At 43.9% G+C, this 18,614-nt stretch overlaps 1 protein-coding gene across 3 annotated transcripts in view; it reads left to right on the top strand.

The window, feature by feature from the left end:
• The first annotated feature begins 10,101 nt into the window (after positions 1–10,101).
• The window catches only part of LOC119862187 (arylsulfatase D-like), a 76,364-nt gene continuing 67,851 nt past the window's right edge, over positions 10,102–18,614 (top strand). The window contains exons 1-2 of one of the 3 annotated variants that reach the window (XM_043498510.1): positions 10,102–10,309; positions 13,774–13,834. In XM_043498510.1, coding sequence (XP_043354445.1) covers positions 13,812–13,834 — 23 coding nt within the window. In that variant the 5' untranslated portion in view covers positions 10,102–10,309; positions 13,774–13,811. Of the gene's footprint in view, positions 10,310–13,773; positions 13,835–18,220; positions 18,288–18,614 lie in introns of those variants that run through there. The other 2 variants (XM_038418428.2, XM_038418439.2) reach the window with 2 other exon arrangements.

The following is an 18,614-nucleotide window of genomic DNA, read 5'->3' as shown; positions in this document are numbered from 1 at the left end:
GACAGTACTCCAGCCGAGGCCTAATTAGCACCAAGTAGAGTGGTACTATCACCTTCCATAACTTGCGTGCTAGGCCTCTGTTAATGCAACCCAAAATTGCATTTGTGGTTGTTGGTTTTTTTGTTTTGTTTGCAACAGCACAGCAGGGTCTGGGGTCGGGGCTGCTGCCCAGCCCCACACAGTGGGGGTTGGGGTCAAGGTCAGAGCTACCACCCAGCCCCTCACAACAGGGTCCGGGGTCTGGCTGTGTCTGGGGTCTGGTCTGCTACACAGCCCCGCTGGTAGTGTCCGGGGTCAGGGCTGCTGTGCAGCCCTGCACAGTGGGGGTCGGGGTTAGGGTCAGGGCTGCTGCCTGGCCCCACACAGCAGGGATTGGGATCGGGCCTGCCACATGGTCCCGTACAGCAGGGATCAGGGTCAGGGCTCCTGTCCCCAGCAACAGGGTCCAGGATCAGGGCTGCCTCATGACCCCACACAGCAGGGGTCGAAGTCAGAGTAGGAGGCAGGGTCGGGTTGAGGCTACTGCCTGGCCCCGCACACTGGAGTCCAGGGTCCCTGCCACCCGGCCCCGCCACCGGGGTTCTGTTTCTTGCCCCACTCTGTGGAGAGGTATCTTGGCTGGGAAGCTGGGCATAGCAGTGTGGGTGGGGAGAGTTGCGGGGTGTGCTGCGGTTCTCAACCTGAGGCCCAGGTATGCAGCCCACAATGCTTGATAGGTTGAAAACTACTGCACTAGACTATGGAGAGATGTTTGGCTTCATTGTATACTGTCCTGTATCTTGTGTAATCATTATCCCTCTGAAACGTTAGTGAAATCAAGATGGTTAGTATTTTATACCCACTTTCCTCTCTTTGCACAAGGGTGAACAACTAAACAAGGTTCAAGGCAGGATGGATGATTCTAACCTTTTATTCTGAAATATAAGCCTTCAGATATTTAAATTGGCCACTAGAGGGACCCTGGTCTTCACCATATTAGAATTTCCAGTTAAAATTTTTTTTTCCACCAAATGCATCCGATGAAGTGAGCTGTAGCTCACGAAAGCTTATGCTCTAATAAATTTGTTAGTCTCTAAGGTGCCACAAGTACTCCTTTTCTTTTTGCGAATACAGACTAACACGGCTGCTACTCTGAAACCAGTTAAAATATGCATCCGATGAAGTGATGAAATGAGCTGTAGCTCACGAAAGCTTACGCTCAAATAAATTTGTTAGTTTCTAAGGTGCCACAAGTACTCCTTTTTTAAAATATGAGGTGTACTTGATGCTTAAAACATTTTTTTCCAGTACCTTACAAAAGTGGGTTTATATCGCTTCCCTCATTTTACTGATGGAAAAACTGAGGCTAAGCAAAATGAATGTGGTTTGGAGATATATATTTTAAGAGATTCAGAACTAAGTGTTCTGATTCATCCTGAGCTGGATTCTGGATGGGATTTTCTGAAACATTCAGTGTTGCCCTAGTTCTGCTCCTATTGAGTTTTATCATTGACTTGTGTGGGAGCAGAATTAAGCCAATGTTGAGAACGTTTGAAAGTCCCGTCCTTGAGAAAAACAAATGTACTCTTAAATTTAAGTTTTTCTCTAGAGAGCAAAGGCCAAATTGTAAGTAACTTTCTCATTGTTTGGTTGTATACCTTTAAAGCTGACCCACCCATTAATGATCTTTTTTTGCATATGATTTTTAAATGAGGGGGAGTATATAAGAATCAAATTTGTTCTACAGGCTCACTGATAATTAGAATTTATTCATGTTCCAGAAGAATTTTATGGTAGCCAGCATTTCACAGTGTAATACCTGCTTGGGGTATTATCAGAGTTCATTTGAGAAGATTTTACTACTTTTCCACTGATTGGTCTTTCATGAGGTTAGGACTGGCTGAATTGCATTAGCTGACTTTGGAGTGAATAAATGAATGTCTTTTGCCAGTGGAAGTTTTATTGTTCTGTACTACAAATGTTCATGTCCCTTAAAAGCAGGAGGTTTTTTAACAATTTGACTACACATGTATACAAATTACTGCTTACTAAACTGTGTATATATAAATCTGGTTGTTTGCTTATGCTATGGAAGTTTATAACTTGTGGGGTTTATTGTCCATTCAGGGATCACTGATAAACCTTTCAAGGTCTTCCTCTCTGTGCCAGAGGAGAGTATGTGTTTTTTAAAAGCTGAGGAAATTCTATGCTAAAATTATAGACATGCACTAGGTTTTTCACTAGACTCTAAATTTAGTAAAACATTTAGGAAATAAGACGGTAGTCATATCCTGTGGTTCTACATAGCAAACACCACTAGCTTAAAACAAGCTGTGGAAGAGCATATGAAAAGGGAATGAGTGGGAATGGGAGAGCCAGTAGAAGAGAACAACAAGAAAAGGGTTCGCAAAAAGAAAAGGAGTACTTGTGGCACCTTAGAGACTAACAAATTTATTAGAGCATAAGCTTAAATTTGTTAGTCTCTAAGGTGCCACAAGTACTCCTTTTCTTTTTGCGAATACAGACTAACACGGCTGCTACTCTGAAACCTGTGATTAAGAAAAGGGTTGTATTTTAACAGACTTTCTATCTTCTCATCCTTTTCTCAGGTTCAGGTCTAGATCATCAATTCAGAAAGAAAAAGGAGTGGGTTTTTTTTTTTAATAAATAAAAATCCAAATACAAGACTGAGAATGTGGCACATGTAGGTATGATTGGATGTGTGTAACAAAATGAGTGATTGCAGCGGCTTTTAGACTGTAAAGCGCTGGCTGGTGGTGCCCAGAATTAAATATTGTGAGAACCCAACTGTAACAAGCCTGACCCTGGGGGTATGGAGACAGAGTCTGCAGGAAGTTTTCCAACTAATACGAAGAAAGGCCCAGAGCGGACACAGGGCATGGCTGACCCTATGGCAGTCAGAGTGGAAGCAGTTTCCCCCTTGAGAGGTCTTGGCCCTCATTGGCTGAATTGAAGAGTTTTTTGAACTGCGGTTTCCAAGGGGCTGGGGAGGGAAGGGGAAAGGTGGTTGTGGTGTTTTCCCAAACTAATGCTGGGTTTCTTTTCCCTTTTAATACAAAGGGTGTGTTGTTGTTTTTTTGTTTTTGTTATTCAGACTCCTGTGCTTGCAAGTATTGCTTCCCAGAGGCGTCCGGGGGTGGTGTTAAGTTTTCCCAGATTACTGAATGAGGTCTTGAGCCAGCCTTGTGTTGGAGTGATAAGAGGAATCCTTAGATTTAATAATTTTATTACGATGATGTTGAAGTAAAAAGAAAACAGTACAGAGTTTAAGCATAGAAGTTCCTGGTTATCAGGGAATAAGGTAAAGATTATCAAGGGGTGCGAAATTCGGTTTAGGGACGGGTGGCGTAAGGAATACATAATCTGCAGTGTCCCTGATTGGTGGTAAAAGATTAACGGGACAAAGTACAGACATTGAGATATGGGGGTATGTTGTTCAATGGCTACGTTCAGGTGTGGAATATAATGAGTGGATACGATGATGACGATGGATTTACCCTCATTTGGTGGGATTTAATATTCAGTGAGTTTATGGTTCCAGTTCATATGGTCCAATGGAAAAAGTCTCTCAGCCTCTTTCCCATAGTTGATGCACGATGTCATACCGGCTCATAACTCCTGGTACTGTCGGTGGCCGGTGATGTGTTCGACGTAGATGTCCCTGGACCATTGGATGGTGTCCGAGACCATGAGGCGCCGCATGAGCTGTGCGTAGCGTCGACCGATCCCACAGGTCCGCAGCACACGCTCTTTGCAGGGGTCCCAAGCGCCCAGGGCTCCGACGATCAGGGCATCCATCTGCACCTCATAGCCCTTCGCTCTCAAGGTGTCGGCCAGGAGGGTGTATTTTTCCAGCTTACGAGCTCAGGCTTCATGGAAGGCCGGGGTCCTGTTCTCAAAGGAGATCATGAAATCGACGAGGATGATCTTTTTTTGGGCCTTGTCGGTGACTACCACGTCAGGTCGCAACTGGCTGTCTGTCCCGGGGATGGTGGAGTTCATGGCGACCTCCCCCAGGCACGGTGCGATGGCTTTCACCAGGCGGTTCTGGATGGCATTGTGGCACAGCTGCCAGGCTCTGGAGTGGGACTTGCAGCTGCACAGGATGTGGGGCAAGGTCTCGTTGGAGTAGCCGCACTTCCTGAAACTCCTGTCTCGGTTCTTGTGGTGGACAGCCTCATTGAGCAGGACGCAGTTGAGCCGGGCACAGTGGATTAACCGCCAGTCGGCGAAATGGGTGAAGCCGCCCCCGGCGAGGAAGTGGTTGCTGGCGTCCCACTTGGTGGTCAGTTCGAAGGCTTTACCCTGGTCCAGTTTACGCTTCAGGGTTTCCATGTACAGTGAGTGGATGGCTGCCTTCAGGGTCCTCTCCAGCATGCCCTTGGCGCTCGGGGTGATGATGATGTTGTCGTCGGCCGTGATCTGCAGCACTGGGAATCCCAGCTCCTGGCACTCCTCGCACCACTCCCCGCGGCAGCTGATGCGCTTCCCCAGGCAACACGTGGCATAGCAAGCGCAGAACCACAGTGAAGCAATGTCACACCCTTCCCGTCCGAATTCGCCATCCGGGGAACTGCTCAGGAAGGTGGCGATGTCTTGGCTGGAGGGGGCTCTGCCGATCCGCTTCTTTGTTGTCATGGAGGGCGCTTGCTGCAATGTTCCTTACCATGGCATCGGGACACGTCAGCAGGCAGAAGGCATGGGTGATCACCGCAATGTCACACAGGTTGCCCATGCGGGGGACATTGGCACAGCCATGGCTGTGGGCGATATAGACCAGCTCGTTGCTGGCTCTCTGGGGAAGGAACAGCCACTTCTTCACCAGCTGCCGGACGATCTTGTCTACGTTGTTGAGGGGTACCTTCGCCATGGTGGATTCCCTTAGGACAAACGAGATGCAGGGGATCAGGAAGGTGTTCATGGCATTTATCTTCTGCCACGGTGCTAGCAGGGAGGCGTCGATCTTGGCGGCATCCTGTAAAATCTCCTGGATGGTGTCCTTGGGTGTCTGCCGGACATGGAAACCCATCAGCATGCCAAGGTGCTGGTACACCTGCCCCTCTGCCGGGGGATGACGGGATTGCCCTGGATCTGGAACCCTGTCGTCTGCACAGAGTCCCTTTTGCTGCCATCGATGTGGAGAGTTGCGCACTTCTTTGCATTGAAGCAGAGTCCCATCCAGTCGGCAGCTCGACTGGTGGCATCTGGCATACATTGGAGGTTCTCTGGGTCATCCGCGGTCAGGCCCAGGTCATCTGTGTAAGCCAGGACGCTCACCCTCTCACCATGGAGGTTGAAGCCATCTGTGCCATTGGAGATCGCTCGCAGCAACTGCTCTATGGTAAGGTTAAAGATGATGGAGCTGAGGGGACAGCCCTGCTTAACTCCGCTCCGGATCAGGACCTTGGCGGTCTCCCCTTCGACCAAGCGAATGGTGGTGCTGCATCCCTCGTAGACCTCTCAGATCAAATGAAGGAAGTCTCAGGCATCCCAAACTCCTGGAGCATGGCAAAGATGTGGTGGTGGGACATGGACCCAAAGGCATTAGCCAGGTCGAGCCACGCTATCGTGCACTGCTTCCGTGCCATTCTGGCCATTTCGATGGTGGTTTGGAGGACAAAGTTGTGTTCATAGCAGCCCTCGCAGGACATGAAGCCTTTCTGGATGGAGCTAATGGCTCCCCTGCTCACCGACCCCTCCATGATCCTCGACGCCAGGCAGCTGGCATAGAGCTTGTACATCATGGAGCAGAGGGAGATGGGCCTCCAGTTGCTGGGGTCATCCCGCTGGCCCTTCTTGTACACCAGTACTGTCATGGCCTTCTTCCAGGAGCTGGGAGTCCGGCAGAATCACTTGTACTGGTTGAAGACCGTGGCGAGGACCAGGAAGCAGGGATCTCACTTTTTCAGGAGGCTGTAGGGGATGCCGTCTTTCCCAGGAGCTGTGTTGTTTGTTTTTGAGAGTCTGGCCATCACTTCCTTGGGTGTATAGTCAGTTTCCAGGATACCTGCTTTGTTGACACGAAGGTGGAGGCACTCTGGGCGCTGCACATCATTCTGGGCTATGCAGTTGAATACATCCTTGAAGTAGCTGTAGAGACGCTCAGATGGGATTGTGCAGTAGAGCGAGGGCCCATCTAGGATCTCTCTCATGGCCTTGGAGCAGTTTGCCCTGTACAGCTTTTGGATCCTTGAAGCCGCTGCTGGATCGTAGTGGCGGCTGGCATCTTTACTTCTGGTTCCTCTGGTGGTGGTGTTGTGGTTTGGGGCAGGCTTTCTGTGGGCAGGCGGGGTGTTCTCTTGGTTCAAACTTCTCCTGGGAGTGATTTCTGCAGACAGTTCTTGGGTAAGCCTGTCTACAAGGAGGTCGAAGTTGTCAAAGGAAGCTGCCGCTTGTAGCTCCTTGGTCCAGGCAGTCTGCCATGGAGTGGCAGCCCTCACCATTGGCTGCTGGCCCTCATGGTCCTCGATCTCGTCTGGTGCAGGCTCAAACTCTGCATGGTCGGCCTGCCGTCTATCTCGTGGGTCAGGATTCCCTTTGGTTGGATGCTGGGGCGGGATCTCTGGCAGGATGCTGGCCCTTGTTGCTGCTAACTTCCCCTTGCAGAAGGGTTACATAAACAAATGGCTAAATGGTGTCATTTATGCACAGCCCTGCATTGGTGGTGGCATGGGCCACCCTTCCTCAGGGGGAACACAGAATGGATTGTGCATTTGTTATACCAATAAAATAAAAACTAGCAGGATCTTATTAAAGAGGAAAAGGCAAAATGCCACATTTATTATGAATACAGAAAGAATCATAGTAAGCAGTTAGTTATAGCTATAACATTCCATTCAATTTCATATTTATTCACATATTTATTCATACACACACACACACAGGTTCTGCAAGGTTGTTATCATAGTTACCAGCCTTAGAGTTACTTATGCCAGGCCACTGGCCAGGTGGCCTGGACACAAGGAGGGAGCAGGGCCTTGTCAGATACACATCTGACGCTCCTGGAAGTTGGATTGCAGAATCAGACCACAAAGTTCTCAGTCTCTAGAGTCCATTTTTATAGGAATTTCTTCCTATGCCAGTCTATGGGAATTGCTGCATCATGCTGTTGCTGAATCAATCAGCAGATGGCACATTCCTGATGGCTCTGTGCTGCCAGATGTTATCTTGTTCTTCGGTGCTCCCATCCTTGAGGCTGTTGGGTGGATTCCAGTCTGCCCTCCGGGGGTCCTCTGGTTGTTTCCACTTGACGCCTTCTTCCGCTGATTGACACTGGATTCTTAGGCTGGCACCTCCCTGATCATTCAGTTATTATCCAAACCAAGTATCCATCACATACATCCTCTATCTCTATTTTAATCACAATTGTTGACAAAGCGAGATAAATACAACAAAAGGGCGGGGAGTCTCTGTGTGCTGTTTCTGTTGTTACAAAGTATTGCTTTGAGTCTCTCTCTGTGTGAGTAGTTGTTGTTACAAAGTATTGCTTTGAGAACAGACTCTGTCTTAGGATGTACTAACACAATTAGCAGCTTGCAAGTTTCACACAGAGAGGGAGAGAAACAGTAAAAACAATTTTCAGAGTAGCAGCCGTGTTAGTCTGTATTCGCAAAAAGAAAAGGAGTACTTGTGGCACCTTAGAGACTAACAAATTTATTTGAGCATAAGCTTTTGTGAACTACAGCTCACTTCATTGGATGCCAAAAACCAAGAAACCTCTTAATTAGTAATGCCCTGGAATTTAAACTATGGGGAATCAAACTCATTTGTGATTTTAATACAGAACTTCTTTAATATGATCCAACACATTGGGGCTTGTCTTCATTGCTAAATTAATTCAAATGTTGCCTGTACCTTGAGTCCTGTCCACACACTAAAGCCCTTAATTACAGTGTGGTGGTGCTTTTTACTTGAGTTGGCCGGCTTGTCAGTTTGCTAACACCACCACTCCACACTCTGGGATGCAGGCTAGCTCCACTTGAGTGTTGATAATCCTCCATTGCTTTCCCATAATTCCCCCAGTGTGCCCAGAAAGGACAGACAGGCTCTCCCACAGTACAGTGGGATGGAATTCATAGTGTGTCTCAGCATACTGCAGCACAAAGAACCACAAGACCCAGAAGGTTTAGGGTGTGTCTTCACAGCACAATTAGCTAGAATTATCACTGAAGTGTTACCCCAACTCAACTTCTATCCACATACAAAAATCTCCATCTTGAGTTAAGTGGTGCTTTAAGCTCAAATGAGCTGGCCCATCAGGGTTCGTCTATAATACGGCCCAGATCAACAGGCTCTCAGGGCTCATGCTACTGCACTAAAAATACCTATGTGGACATTGTGGCTTGGGCTCTGAAGCCTAGAGAGGGAGGTGGGCTTCAGAGCCTGAGTTCCAGCCTAAGCACTGCCTGCACAGCTATTTTCAGTGTGGTAGCACGGGCCCAAGAGTGTTGACCCAGGCTTTGATGCTTGCTGCCACTGGTTGCACAGACATACTCTCAGAGGGAGGGGTGCAGTGACTTGAGTGATGCTGGAGCTAGGAATGCAGTGGGGATTGCTTGAGTTACAGCAACTCATCAGAAGCTAATCCAATCACTCTGTGTAACTCCAGGGTTGTTCTGAAGTGCAGCAGCTCTTAGTGAAGCTAGACTAGTTTGAGTGCAATAACTCAAGTGTACTAACTCGAGCTAACTGGGGCAGCAAAGACAAGCCCTTAATGCCACACACAAGTGAGGGCTTGTCTAGGTGAACGGGGATATGAATCTGTGCTGTGCTGCCACACACAGTCCACGTGGAGCCTGATGATGCACCCTAATAGTTTGTTAGTGCATGTTAATCCACTCCCATTCCAAAGCAGGGCAGATCAAAATGTACTAACAAACTGTTCGTGTGCATCAGCTGGGTCCACATGGACAGTTAGGGTATGTCCACACTGAAATTAAAACCCATGACTGGCCCCTGCCAGCTGGCTCAGTTTTGTGGGGCTGGGGCTGTATAACTGCAGTGTAGACATTTGGGTTTGGGCTGGCACCCGGAATGAAGGACCCTGCAAGGTGGAGGATCCCAAAGCTCAGGCTGCAGCCCAAACAGAACACCTACACCACAATTAAACAGACCTGCCGCCTGAGCCCCACAAGCCCAAGACAGCTGGCATGGGCCACCCATGGGTGTCTAGTAGTGCATGGCAGGCTAGATTCACACCCCCGCTTGTAACAAACTACATGTTTATATAGACAAGCCCTGAAAACAGCAACAATATGGACAGCAGCTCAAGTGTTATGTCACAGTATGGCTGCTTTCACTCAAGCTATGCTAACTCAAGAGACATAACTCAAGTGTAGATAACTCAAGTTAACTCTGCAGTGAAGACAGACCCTTTGTATGTATTCCTCAGGCCAATACAGAGTCAGAACTGCCTTTTAAAAATAACATGATTAAAAAATGTAATGCCCATTATGCTTTTAGATACCCAGTAACCAGAATAAAGAATGGTCAGTGTATTATCCCCTCTTTTCTAAAGGTAAAATTGGGACATTATAGAGAAATATTGTAAATTCTCTCTGATATTAGAAGCTTATTTTCTTTTTAAAATATCTATTGCAATTCCTGCTCATTGTTGCAATCACTCAAAGCTGTTTAAAAAAGATTAGTTTCCCTCACTTCATATAAACTTTACGGAATTGCTGCTTCACTAAAAGTATAAAAGAAAGTGTTACATTTGTTCTTTTTCCCAGGCCCGAGTTGCAGCAATGAATGATTTAATGGAAATTGTTTGTTAATGGATGATTAGAGTTTCAGTGGAACTGTGTTGAGCTGGAAGGGGGACCCCTTAATCTTCTTCTGGAATCCAGTGAGCAGCAGAAATCATTTTAGCTAGGTCTCTAATGAAAGGCCTACTGTTCACTGATCAGTCCCACATGTGTTTATGAATGTTACCACTGTGCAAACATCAGCAGGAGGTACACTTTAGGGAAGTTTAGCATATTGAGCCTTGTTGTCAGCAGCAGAGATACGTAATAAGGTTTTTCTGGCTTGGCTTCTCTGATGCTGTACTGGTTAAGCTAAGCTTTCCTTCAGTAGGGAAGTGCCCTGCCTTCCATGCTGCAGAGCAGTGCGCATGAGCAGATAGAGTAGATATGAAGACTGCCCTCCAGGCAACAGCTAAAACTGGTGGTAAATGCTGTGCTGTGGCAGAGATGGTTTCGCTGATGAATATGAAATGACTTAAAACCTACTCTGAAACTGAGCTCACAGACAAATGCATTGACTGCCTTCTATTCTAAACTACCGGAGTGCAGCGTGACAACACCAGGTACTGTACTGGTCACTTTCTGCTGTAGCAACATTTGTTTGAAAATATACAGGAAGATATTAACAGTCATTCCAAAAAGTTTGTTGTTTCCTCAGTATAAAATAATTTGATTAAAACTTTTGAAAAACCGTTTCTTGTTACAGAGATGACTATCATACACAAATCTGTCTTGCCCATGCTAGTGCTGCATAAAGTGGGAGCAATCCGTTGAATTTTGCATACAGTACATTTTTCATACCAGTTGATCTGGAATTATGAGATGTTTTACTTTGTACGCACTCAGTCTACAATTAGGAACGTTTTAACCAATTCAGTGGCACAAAATCAAATCAAATAAGAGAATTCCATGAGTAATATTGAACTGTGTACTACAGACTGGGGTCATCCTTAAGAAAAGGATTCATGTGTCTAAAAATACCTATAGGTTTTACCTAGGGTTGTGCTATTTCACTTGAAGCTAGATGCTTCTGAATATTTTGATAGCAAAATAGGTAGAAGTTTTAGAGGCACTGTCAGTATAAATCTTGTATAGTTAATAAAATATAAAAGGCCTCTTATGTATAACACCTTAAATTGCTAAAATTGGGGTGAGATCAATGTTCCCTCTAATTCTTAACAGGCCGTGTGAGCAAAAAATTTCTTCTGTGAAAATTGTTGTGCTTCTGTGCAAATTTTTATGCACGTGGTGTTTCACCGTGTGCGTCGGGTTTAGGATCTGTGGGTGCATGTGCACACGTGCACAGCTTAGAGGGAACAGTGGATGAGATCCAATTTTCTTTTCATCAGCTTTACTATTTTTTTCTATTTGAATTTAATACAATTTGGATAATAAAAAGTGACTAGTCTGTTTAAGAGCGGTTGTGGGATAGTGATATGAGCTCATGGGAGTTAGAGGTTAGAGTAGCCCTGAGGTCTCCATACTTGCAGGTGGATGCAACAGCCCCAGAGCAGCTTTTTGGGTAGCCTGGAATTGCCAGAGCACAAAGGCATCCTGACCATACTCTATTTCCCCTTAATTTGGGAGGGGGGAAGACTTGGAGAGGGTGAAGGTAAATTCATTTAGTTCCCTGTGATCACAATATTGTCTTTTATTTCATAGGCACCTCCACAGAAAAGTCCACCAATTTCTCAGTCCCATATTCTGAGTAAATGTGAGGAGGGTAAATCCAAAAGTCTGACTTTACAGGCCAATCCAGACCTGAATAGCAGCTAAATGCACAATAACTGCACCTAACTTTCAAAGCTGCCGAGTATCTGCAATTCCTTTAACTTTAATAGGTATTAAAGATGCTTAATACAGCGATACTCGGACTAAGGCTCAGGAAGCCACAAGTGGCTTTTGAATGTGTCTCCTGCAGCTCTTTGCAAAACATGATATTAAAACACTGTGTGATTTAATTATTAATCAGTCAGGATGCTTTTACTATGTTATTAACCAATTGTACTGAGGTCTGAGTATCATTGACTTAGCACCTCTGCCAGTAAGGTCATAAAATTGTGGCTAGAGGAGGGATCTGACGGCAGCAAGAAATTTTCACTCATCTTCATATGGTTCATTATACAGTAATGCCCAGACCTAAATCTCGGTCTCCCCAGACTAACTGCGGGCAGTACATGCAATTCGCTAATTGTTAACAAAATAATTGTTTTCAGTATTTTTAGTCAACTTTTGGGAAGTTACTGTGAGGTTTGTGTGTGTGTGTAGGCCATGTATTGGTACCACGTCCATTCTAAACCCTGATTGTAAAAACTGCAATTCTTGTTCTAAGGCAGTGGTGGGCAACCTTCTGACTGTCAGGGTAATCTACTGATGGGCCACCTGCAGCTCTCAGTGGCCGTAGTTCACCATTCCCGACCAATGGGAGCTGCAGGAAGCAGCGACAGGACATGCTGGCCACCGCTTCCTGCAGCTCACATTAGCTGGGAACAGCGAACCGTGGCCACTGGGAGCTGTGGGCAGCCGTGCAAATGTAAACAAACTGTCTGGTAGCCTGCCAGTGGATTACCCTGATGGGCCGCAGGTTGCCCACCACTGTTCTAAGGTATGTGGTATTGATGGTTTTAGATGTAATTTGTAATTGCAAGAGTTAGAAACAGGATCTAAGAAATAGAATCAAGTATTATAGGCATTGTATTTGCTTTTCATGTATACATTAACTAAGCTGTTGAATTCTACAATTTATGGAAAAGGTTAAACAAACAAAATAAACAATACCAGGACATTTGAGATGCATTTAAGGTTGAATTGGCAATCACTGAGTAAGCTCTAAGAAACCTATTCAGATGCCTGTGAATCAAGATCATTAGGCTGCTATTTTAATTCTTTGTAACAATAGTATCTTGTTCTAAATGTGTATAAACCATGCCAATGGTACAGGAGAGCTTAGAGGAAATGTGTGAAAGTAAAATACCCAGATCAGAGCTATGGAGACACAACCTCCAAAGAATGTACCCAGAGGGAAAAGGTATAACCAACTGAAATGCTGCAAAAAAAAAGTACCAATCAGAAAAATGTACATCTCCAAACTTAAGGTAAAGAGCTGGAGAGAACCAAATTGTCAGCATCACTGTGACGATGACATCAGCTAGTAATCTGTAATAGTGGATGACTAGAAATTCTAATAATTAAGCATATCTTTAGGAAGACTAAAAGAAAATATATTGTAAAACGAGCTAGCAGTCTATTATTGTGCTTAAGAAGATTTCTTACAGTTCCTTAATTTAGAAAGGGTGGACATTGTTAATATAATCCTGTAGTACAGTGAAAGAGAATTATTACCCAGTCAATGGGGAAACTGTCCTAAACTAAAGAGAATAAATACATCAAGAGAGGGAGGGAATGGGATTCTGTCTGAAAATTGCAGGGAAGACAGAGAAACCAACTGTCATTTTAATCTCCATCACGAGTTAATATGATGGTGTTGGTGCAATGCCATGGGAGCTAATGATTCCAGTTGCCATTCTTGTGGCATCTGGTTACTTCTGTGGACTTGCATGACTCAGTGAAATGTGTATGTTACGTAAGTCCTGGTTTAAATGGAAGTCTTTCCATTGGCTTCAAAAGGTCCTGGATAAGGCCCATATACTAGGATAATATAATTTGTTTCTCCTGTCACTTTCCTCTTGGTCTATTTGTCTTTTCTTAGGGTACCAGCTTCTCAGAGCATGAATCATGCCATCTTCTCTGTTTAGACGGCAACTAGAATGCTGTGGAAGTTACTGGAAGTAACTACAATTATACAATTGTAATATCAGTGTATCATGACCTGTTCTTAAAGGTCTATTCCTTATTGTTGTCATTGCTTTTTTTCATTTTGGGCCTGATCCAAAGCTCATTGAAGTGAATGAGCACTCCTATTGATTTCAGTGGGGCTTGGATCAGGCTCTTTAATCATTTACATGATTACATTTTTTATTTTAATGTGGTGGGTTGTTTGTTTGTTTGTTTGTTTGTTTTTTTACAGAATCCTGAAATACCAACTTTTGTGTCGTGGTAGAAATCATGTGGCTACTGACAGGCTACTGGTAAGAAAAAAAAATCACTAGAACAAATGACTGTTTCTTCCTATTTATGAGTAAAAGCTCATTAGAGTCGAATGACATAATAAAGTCTACATTGGCATCATAAATATAACAGTTGTGTGAATATAAAAATAAATAATAAAATATAACAATAATGTGATTTATTGGTGGGTGGTATTTTCATCTTGTTTCTTCTTAATCTTTTCAAATTATCAATGGCAGAAGCTGCTGTACTGTGAAGATTGATACTACATTCACATTATAAGCCTGAATTTTAACCCCTTTCCCCAACTTCCCCCCAAAAAGAAACTGATTCCACTTAAATGTACATGTCATGTGTAAACGTCTCAAGTTCACTTTTTCTGGGAAGTTTAGAAAGAATCAGAAAAGCAGTTTAAAATTATGGGACTGGATTTTCCTCTGTTACACCTATTTGAGGTCAATACATTGGTTGCACTTGTTCTCTGCATGATTTTGAGAATTCTAGGAAAAAACATTTGTTTATTGTAAAGACACTCCATCCCCTCTATGGTGGGTAAAAGGCTAGATTGGTGTAAAGGGGCCTTAAATAATAATACCTATCTCTTACACAGGGCTTTTTATCAGTGGCTCTCAAAGCACTTTACAAAGAACATAAGTATTATTATTCCCATTTTATAGTTGGGGAAACTGATGCCCGGATACTGCCTGTTGGAGCTTGCTCCCACAGAAGCATTGTGAAGTACAGCTGTGAGTCTGCCCTTTGAGGATCCCCTTGCATAGTGGAAGGAGTGGAGCCACAGTGCACAACACTGTGGACATTCTGGACAACATAGTTGTCTAGCAGGCAGCCCTGAGAGGCTGCTGTAACTTAGAGAGGCCTACAAGGCTTCGACCTCTCCCTGGGCTGTGAGTTTTGTGCTGTGCCTCTAAAGATATGTCTACACTTTGAGCTGGGGTTGAGATTCCCAACTCGTGGAGACATACCCACGCTAACTCTGATGTAGCTGGTGCATTAAAATAGAATATAGCCATGGCAGTGCGAGTAGTGGGAGGGTCCAGGTGCCCCAAATACCTACCTAGGTCTCTGGGCACACACTTTGGGCAGCTGGCCACTCTCACCACAGCAGCTACTTTCTAATTTTTAGCATGCGGTCTCCATCAGAGCTAGCATGGGTTTGTCTCCTTGAGCTGGGAATCTCAACCCCAGCTCGAAGTGTAGACATACCTTTAGAGGCACAGCACAGAATTTCTTCCACTAGATATATTGTTGTCTCACTGACCTTCTCCAGGGTAAAAGTACTACCCTAGCAGAAGCCTCTTCATTGGTACTGTTAAAGAGGATTTGATTGACTGGGATTCATCTGCCAAATTAGATGGGTAAAATGATTTGTAGTGTAACACTGCACAAAACATTTTGGAATTATGTGACAAGCAGAGCTATGGGTTTCACTATGCCAAGGTAAAATAGTTTTCCTCTTTGTCACTTCTTAATTACCAAGTGGAGGCCTATAATTTATTCATGTGTTAAGCTATGGCCAAGTAGTTGCTGCAGAAAGAAGTAGTAGCTGGCTGATTTTTTAATGTTTCTTCCTTATTTAGATCTTTGTCATTTGGAGAGTTGCATGTGTTTCTTGAATTAAAACCCTTTCATATTCTGTGAAATATCTTTCCAAATCTCAGTCATCCAGTACACACAAGTTATTTCCTCATTCCATAAGTATTTTTTACTTTTTGCATAAGCTGTAGGAGCTTTGAACTTCAGTCTGTATGTGTAATGAAGGCAGACAATCAGACTCCAGCATTGCTTCAGGGATTGATGCAATACTTTTCAGTACATTTCAGATAAACAGAAGATGAGAGTGAAGTATGTAGGAGGAATAGCCTGTTCTTTCATGATAAAGTTAAGGGGCAGTAGACATCCTGACACTTTCTAACCTATTTAATTGATGTGTATCTTCAACGTGTAGTATATGATTGTGTGTAAAACAGACACTGGATTGTAATGAAATGCCATATCCAAATCCTTATTCTGAAATATCTGAATTTTATGACTTGACTTTTGGGACTCTAATGAAACTCAAAATTCAAACACCCCAAACTAGAAGAATATTCACACTCATATATATCTGGATATAAGCTCTAATGTAGACCTTGTAATTTCTGTGCTAAGGCGGGCTTTCCTGGAGTTTTGAATTGATCTAGCAAGGATCCTTACAAGCAGGTAATCTGAAAAATCTATATAATTTAGTCAAGTCATTTATCATGGTATGTACAAGAAGGATACTGTCATCTTGCAATACATTTTTGTTATGTGCATATTGGGGGTGTAGGTATTACTGTCCAGTCATTCTTTTCAATGCAGATTTATTATCATTCATTAATATTAGACATATTGTTAACTCTGGAATACAAAGGAGTGAGGCAAAATTTCATGGTTATTGTGCAAAGTAAAATCAGACAAATTATTATAGTACTTCAGTAATTTAAATAATCATGAGGAAAAGATGGGTAAACATTGCAGGAAAAAAATATTAAATAGAAAAATAATCATCATAATTGGTAAAATTTTGATTAGTTAGCTCTTGAATTGGCTTGATGATATGAGGGTGATGATTGAATATTTGTCCCATGTATTTTAGGCTAGTCCATTAAAAATGTATCATCCACAACTTTAATTCTTTGGGGTATGGAATGTTGGATCAACACTTAACAATTCTTTTTCTTGGCCAAATGTTAAGAACTTTAAACTTGTAAACTGTAGCAGGTTCAGGAACCCATAGAAACTCTGTGTTTGAGATGCATAAAGCTGATTGAAACACAAAATGATTTAATTTGTTCAGTGTAGTGGCACATTATATATTCAAATTGATAATGGAAGGACAAATTTATACTTAATCAGATCTGTATTCTTCCCCTCACTTATTTACTTCTAGCTAAAGATTTATAGACCTGTTTGTATGCCCAAAATGCAAAACTTGCATGATGATGCCATAACACCAATTTGGAAACAAAGGGTCACATTGGTTTTGTTAATATTTGTGCTTATTTCTCACAGAAATCCCAAACTAATAATAAATGTGTGGTTTGCTCACAGACGAGCCCTGTTCAACTTTTATTTCTTCCTATAGTATGATCCTGCTCTCTTCTTCCTTGGTATTCATTACATGGCTATGAAAGAAATGAAGGAACAAAATTATTGCTCTCTTGCTGACACACGGAACCAGATTGGCTGTCTTTAGGTGTTGAACACAGTGGAAATCTCTGTTGGTTCACACTATTCAAGCAGTAAATAGAAAGTGATGGGAATAAGTGAAAAGAAAAGGAGTACTTGTGGCACCTTAGAGACTAACAAATTTATTAGAGCATAAGCTTTCGTGAGCTACAGCTCACTTCATCGGATGCATTTCCACCAAATGCATCCGATGAAGTGAGCTGTAGCTCATGAAAGCTTATGCTCTAATAAATTTGTTAGTCTCTAAGGTGCCACAAGTACTCCTTTTCTTTTTGCGAATACAGACTAACACGGCTGCTACTCTGAAACCTGGGAATAAGTGAGTTAAATTGTAGTGGAATAGGTAACCGGGAGTCATTTTTTAGTTTGAATTTCACTGAAAGCTCCTGTATAATAATATAAATACAGTAACTCCTCGCTTAACATTGTAGTTATGTTCCTGAAAAATGCGACTTTAAGCAAAATGATAGGTTTCAGAGTAGCAGCCGTGTAAGCGAATCTAATTTCCCCATAAGAATTCATATAAATAATGGGGGGATGGGGGGCGGGTTAGGTTCCAGGGAAATTTTTTTCACTGGACAAAAAACTATATTTTATATACACACAGTATAAGTTTTAAATACACAATTTAATACTGGTTTCAGAGTAGCAGCCGTGTTAGTCTGTATTCGCAAAAAGAAAAGGAGTACTTGTGGCACCTTAGAGACTAACAAATTTATTAGAGCATAAGCTTTCGTGAGCTACATGAAGTGAGCTGTAGCTCACGAAAGCTTATGCTCTAATAAATTTGTTAGTCTCTAAGGTGCCACAAGTACTCCTTTTCTTTTTACAATTTAATACTGTACACAGCAATGATGATTGTGAAGCTTGGGTGAGATGGTGAAGTCAGAGGGTGGAAGAGGCTGGGATATTTCCCAGGGAATGCCTTACTGCTAAATGATGGAATGGCATTCGGCTGAGCCCCCAAGGGTTAACACGTTGTTAATGCTGCCTCACGCTCTACAAGGCAGCATGAATGGAGGGAGGGGAGACAGCATGGCAGACAGAGACAGAGACACATACGGTGTGTGTGTGTGTGAGAGAGAGAGAGACGCGCATTGCCCCTTTAAGCAGGCTGACCCCACTCTAAGTACACTGCCTTTTTAAGAATATCTGCGAGTTGAGACAGCAGCTCTGGCCAGCAAGCTCCCTCCCAGGTCCTGAGCCCTGTTGTGAACCAACCCTGCTCTATATGGAGAAGGGGTAAGTGGGGGGCAGGAACAAGGGGGATGTGACTAGCCCCCCTCTTTTCCCGGCCCTGCACAGCAAGCAGGAGGCTCCAGGAAGCGGCTCCAAGGCAGAGGGCAGGAGCAGCACATGGCAGTAGGGGAAGGGACAGCTGAACTGCAGGCAATTGATAGCCTGCTGGGCAGCTGCTGCACAGGGAACAGAGGGGCGCAGGGAGCTGCTGGGGGGCTGCTGGTCCACCCTGGTTCCAAGCTCCCACTAGCTAGCTCCAACGGGCTGCTCTTCCTGCAAGCAGTGGACAAAGCAGGCGGCTGCCAAAGGAGGTTATAAAGGAGCATTGCG

This window comes from Dermochelys coriacea, chromosome 1 (genome assembly GCF_009764565.3).
Source record: "Dermochelys coriacea isolate rDerCor1 chromosome 1, rDerCor1.pri.v4, whole genome shotgun sequence".
In the NCBI taxonomy this organism is placed as follows: domain Eukaryota; kingdom Metazoa; phylum Chordata; order Testudines; family Dermochelyidae; genus Dermochelys; species Dermochelys coriacea.
This window is presented reverse-complemented; position numbering and strand designations above follow the sequence as displayed.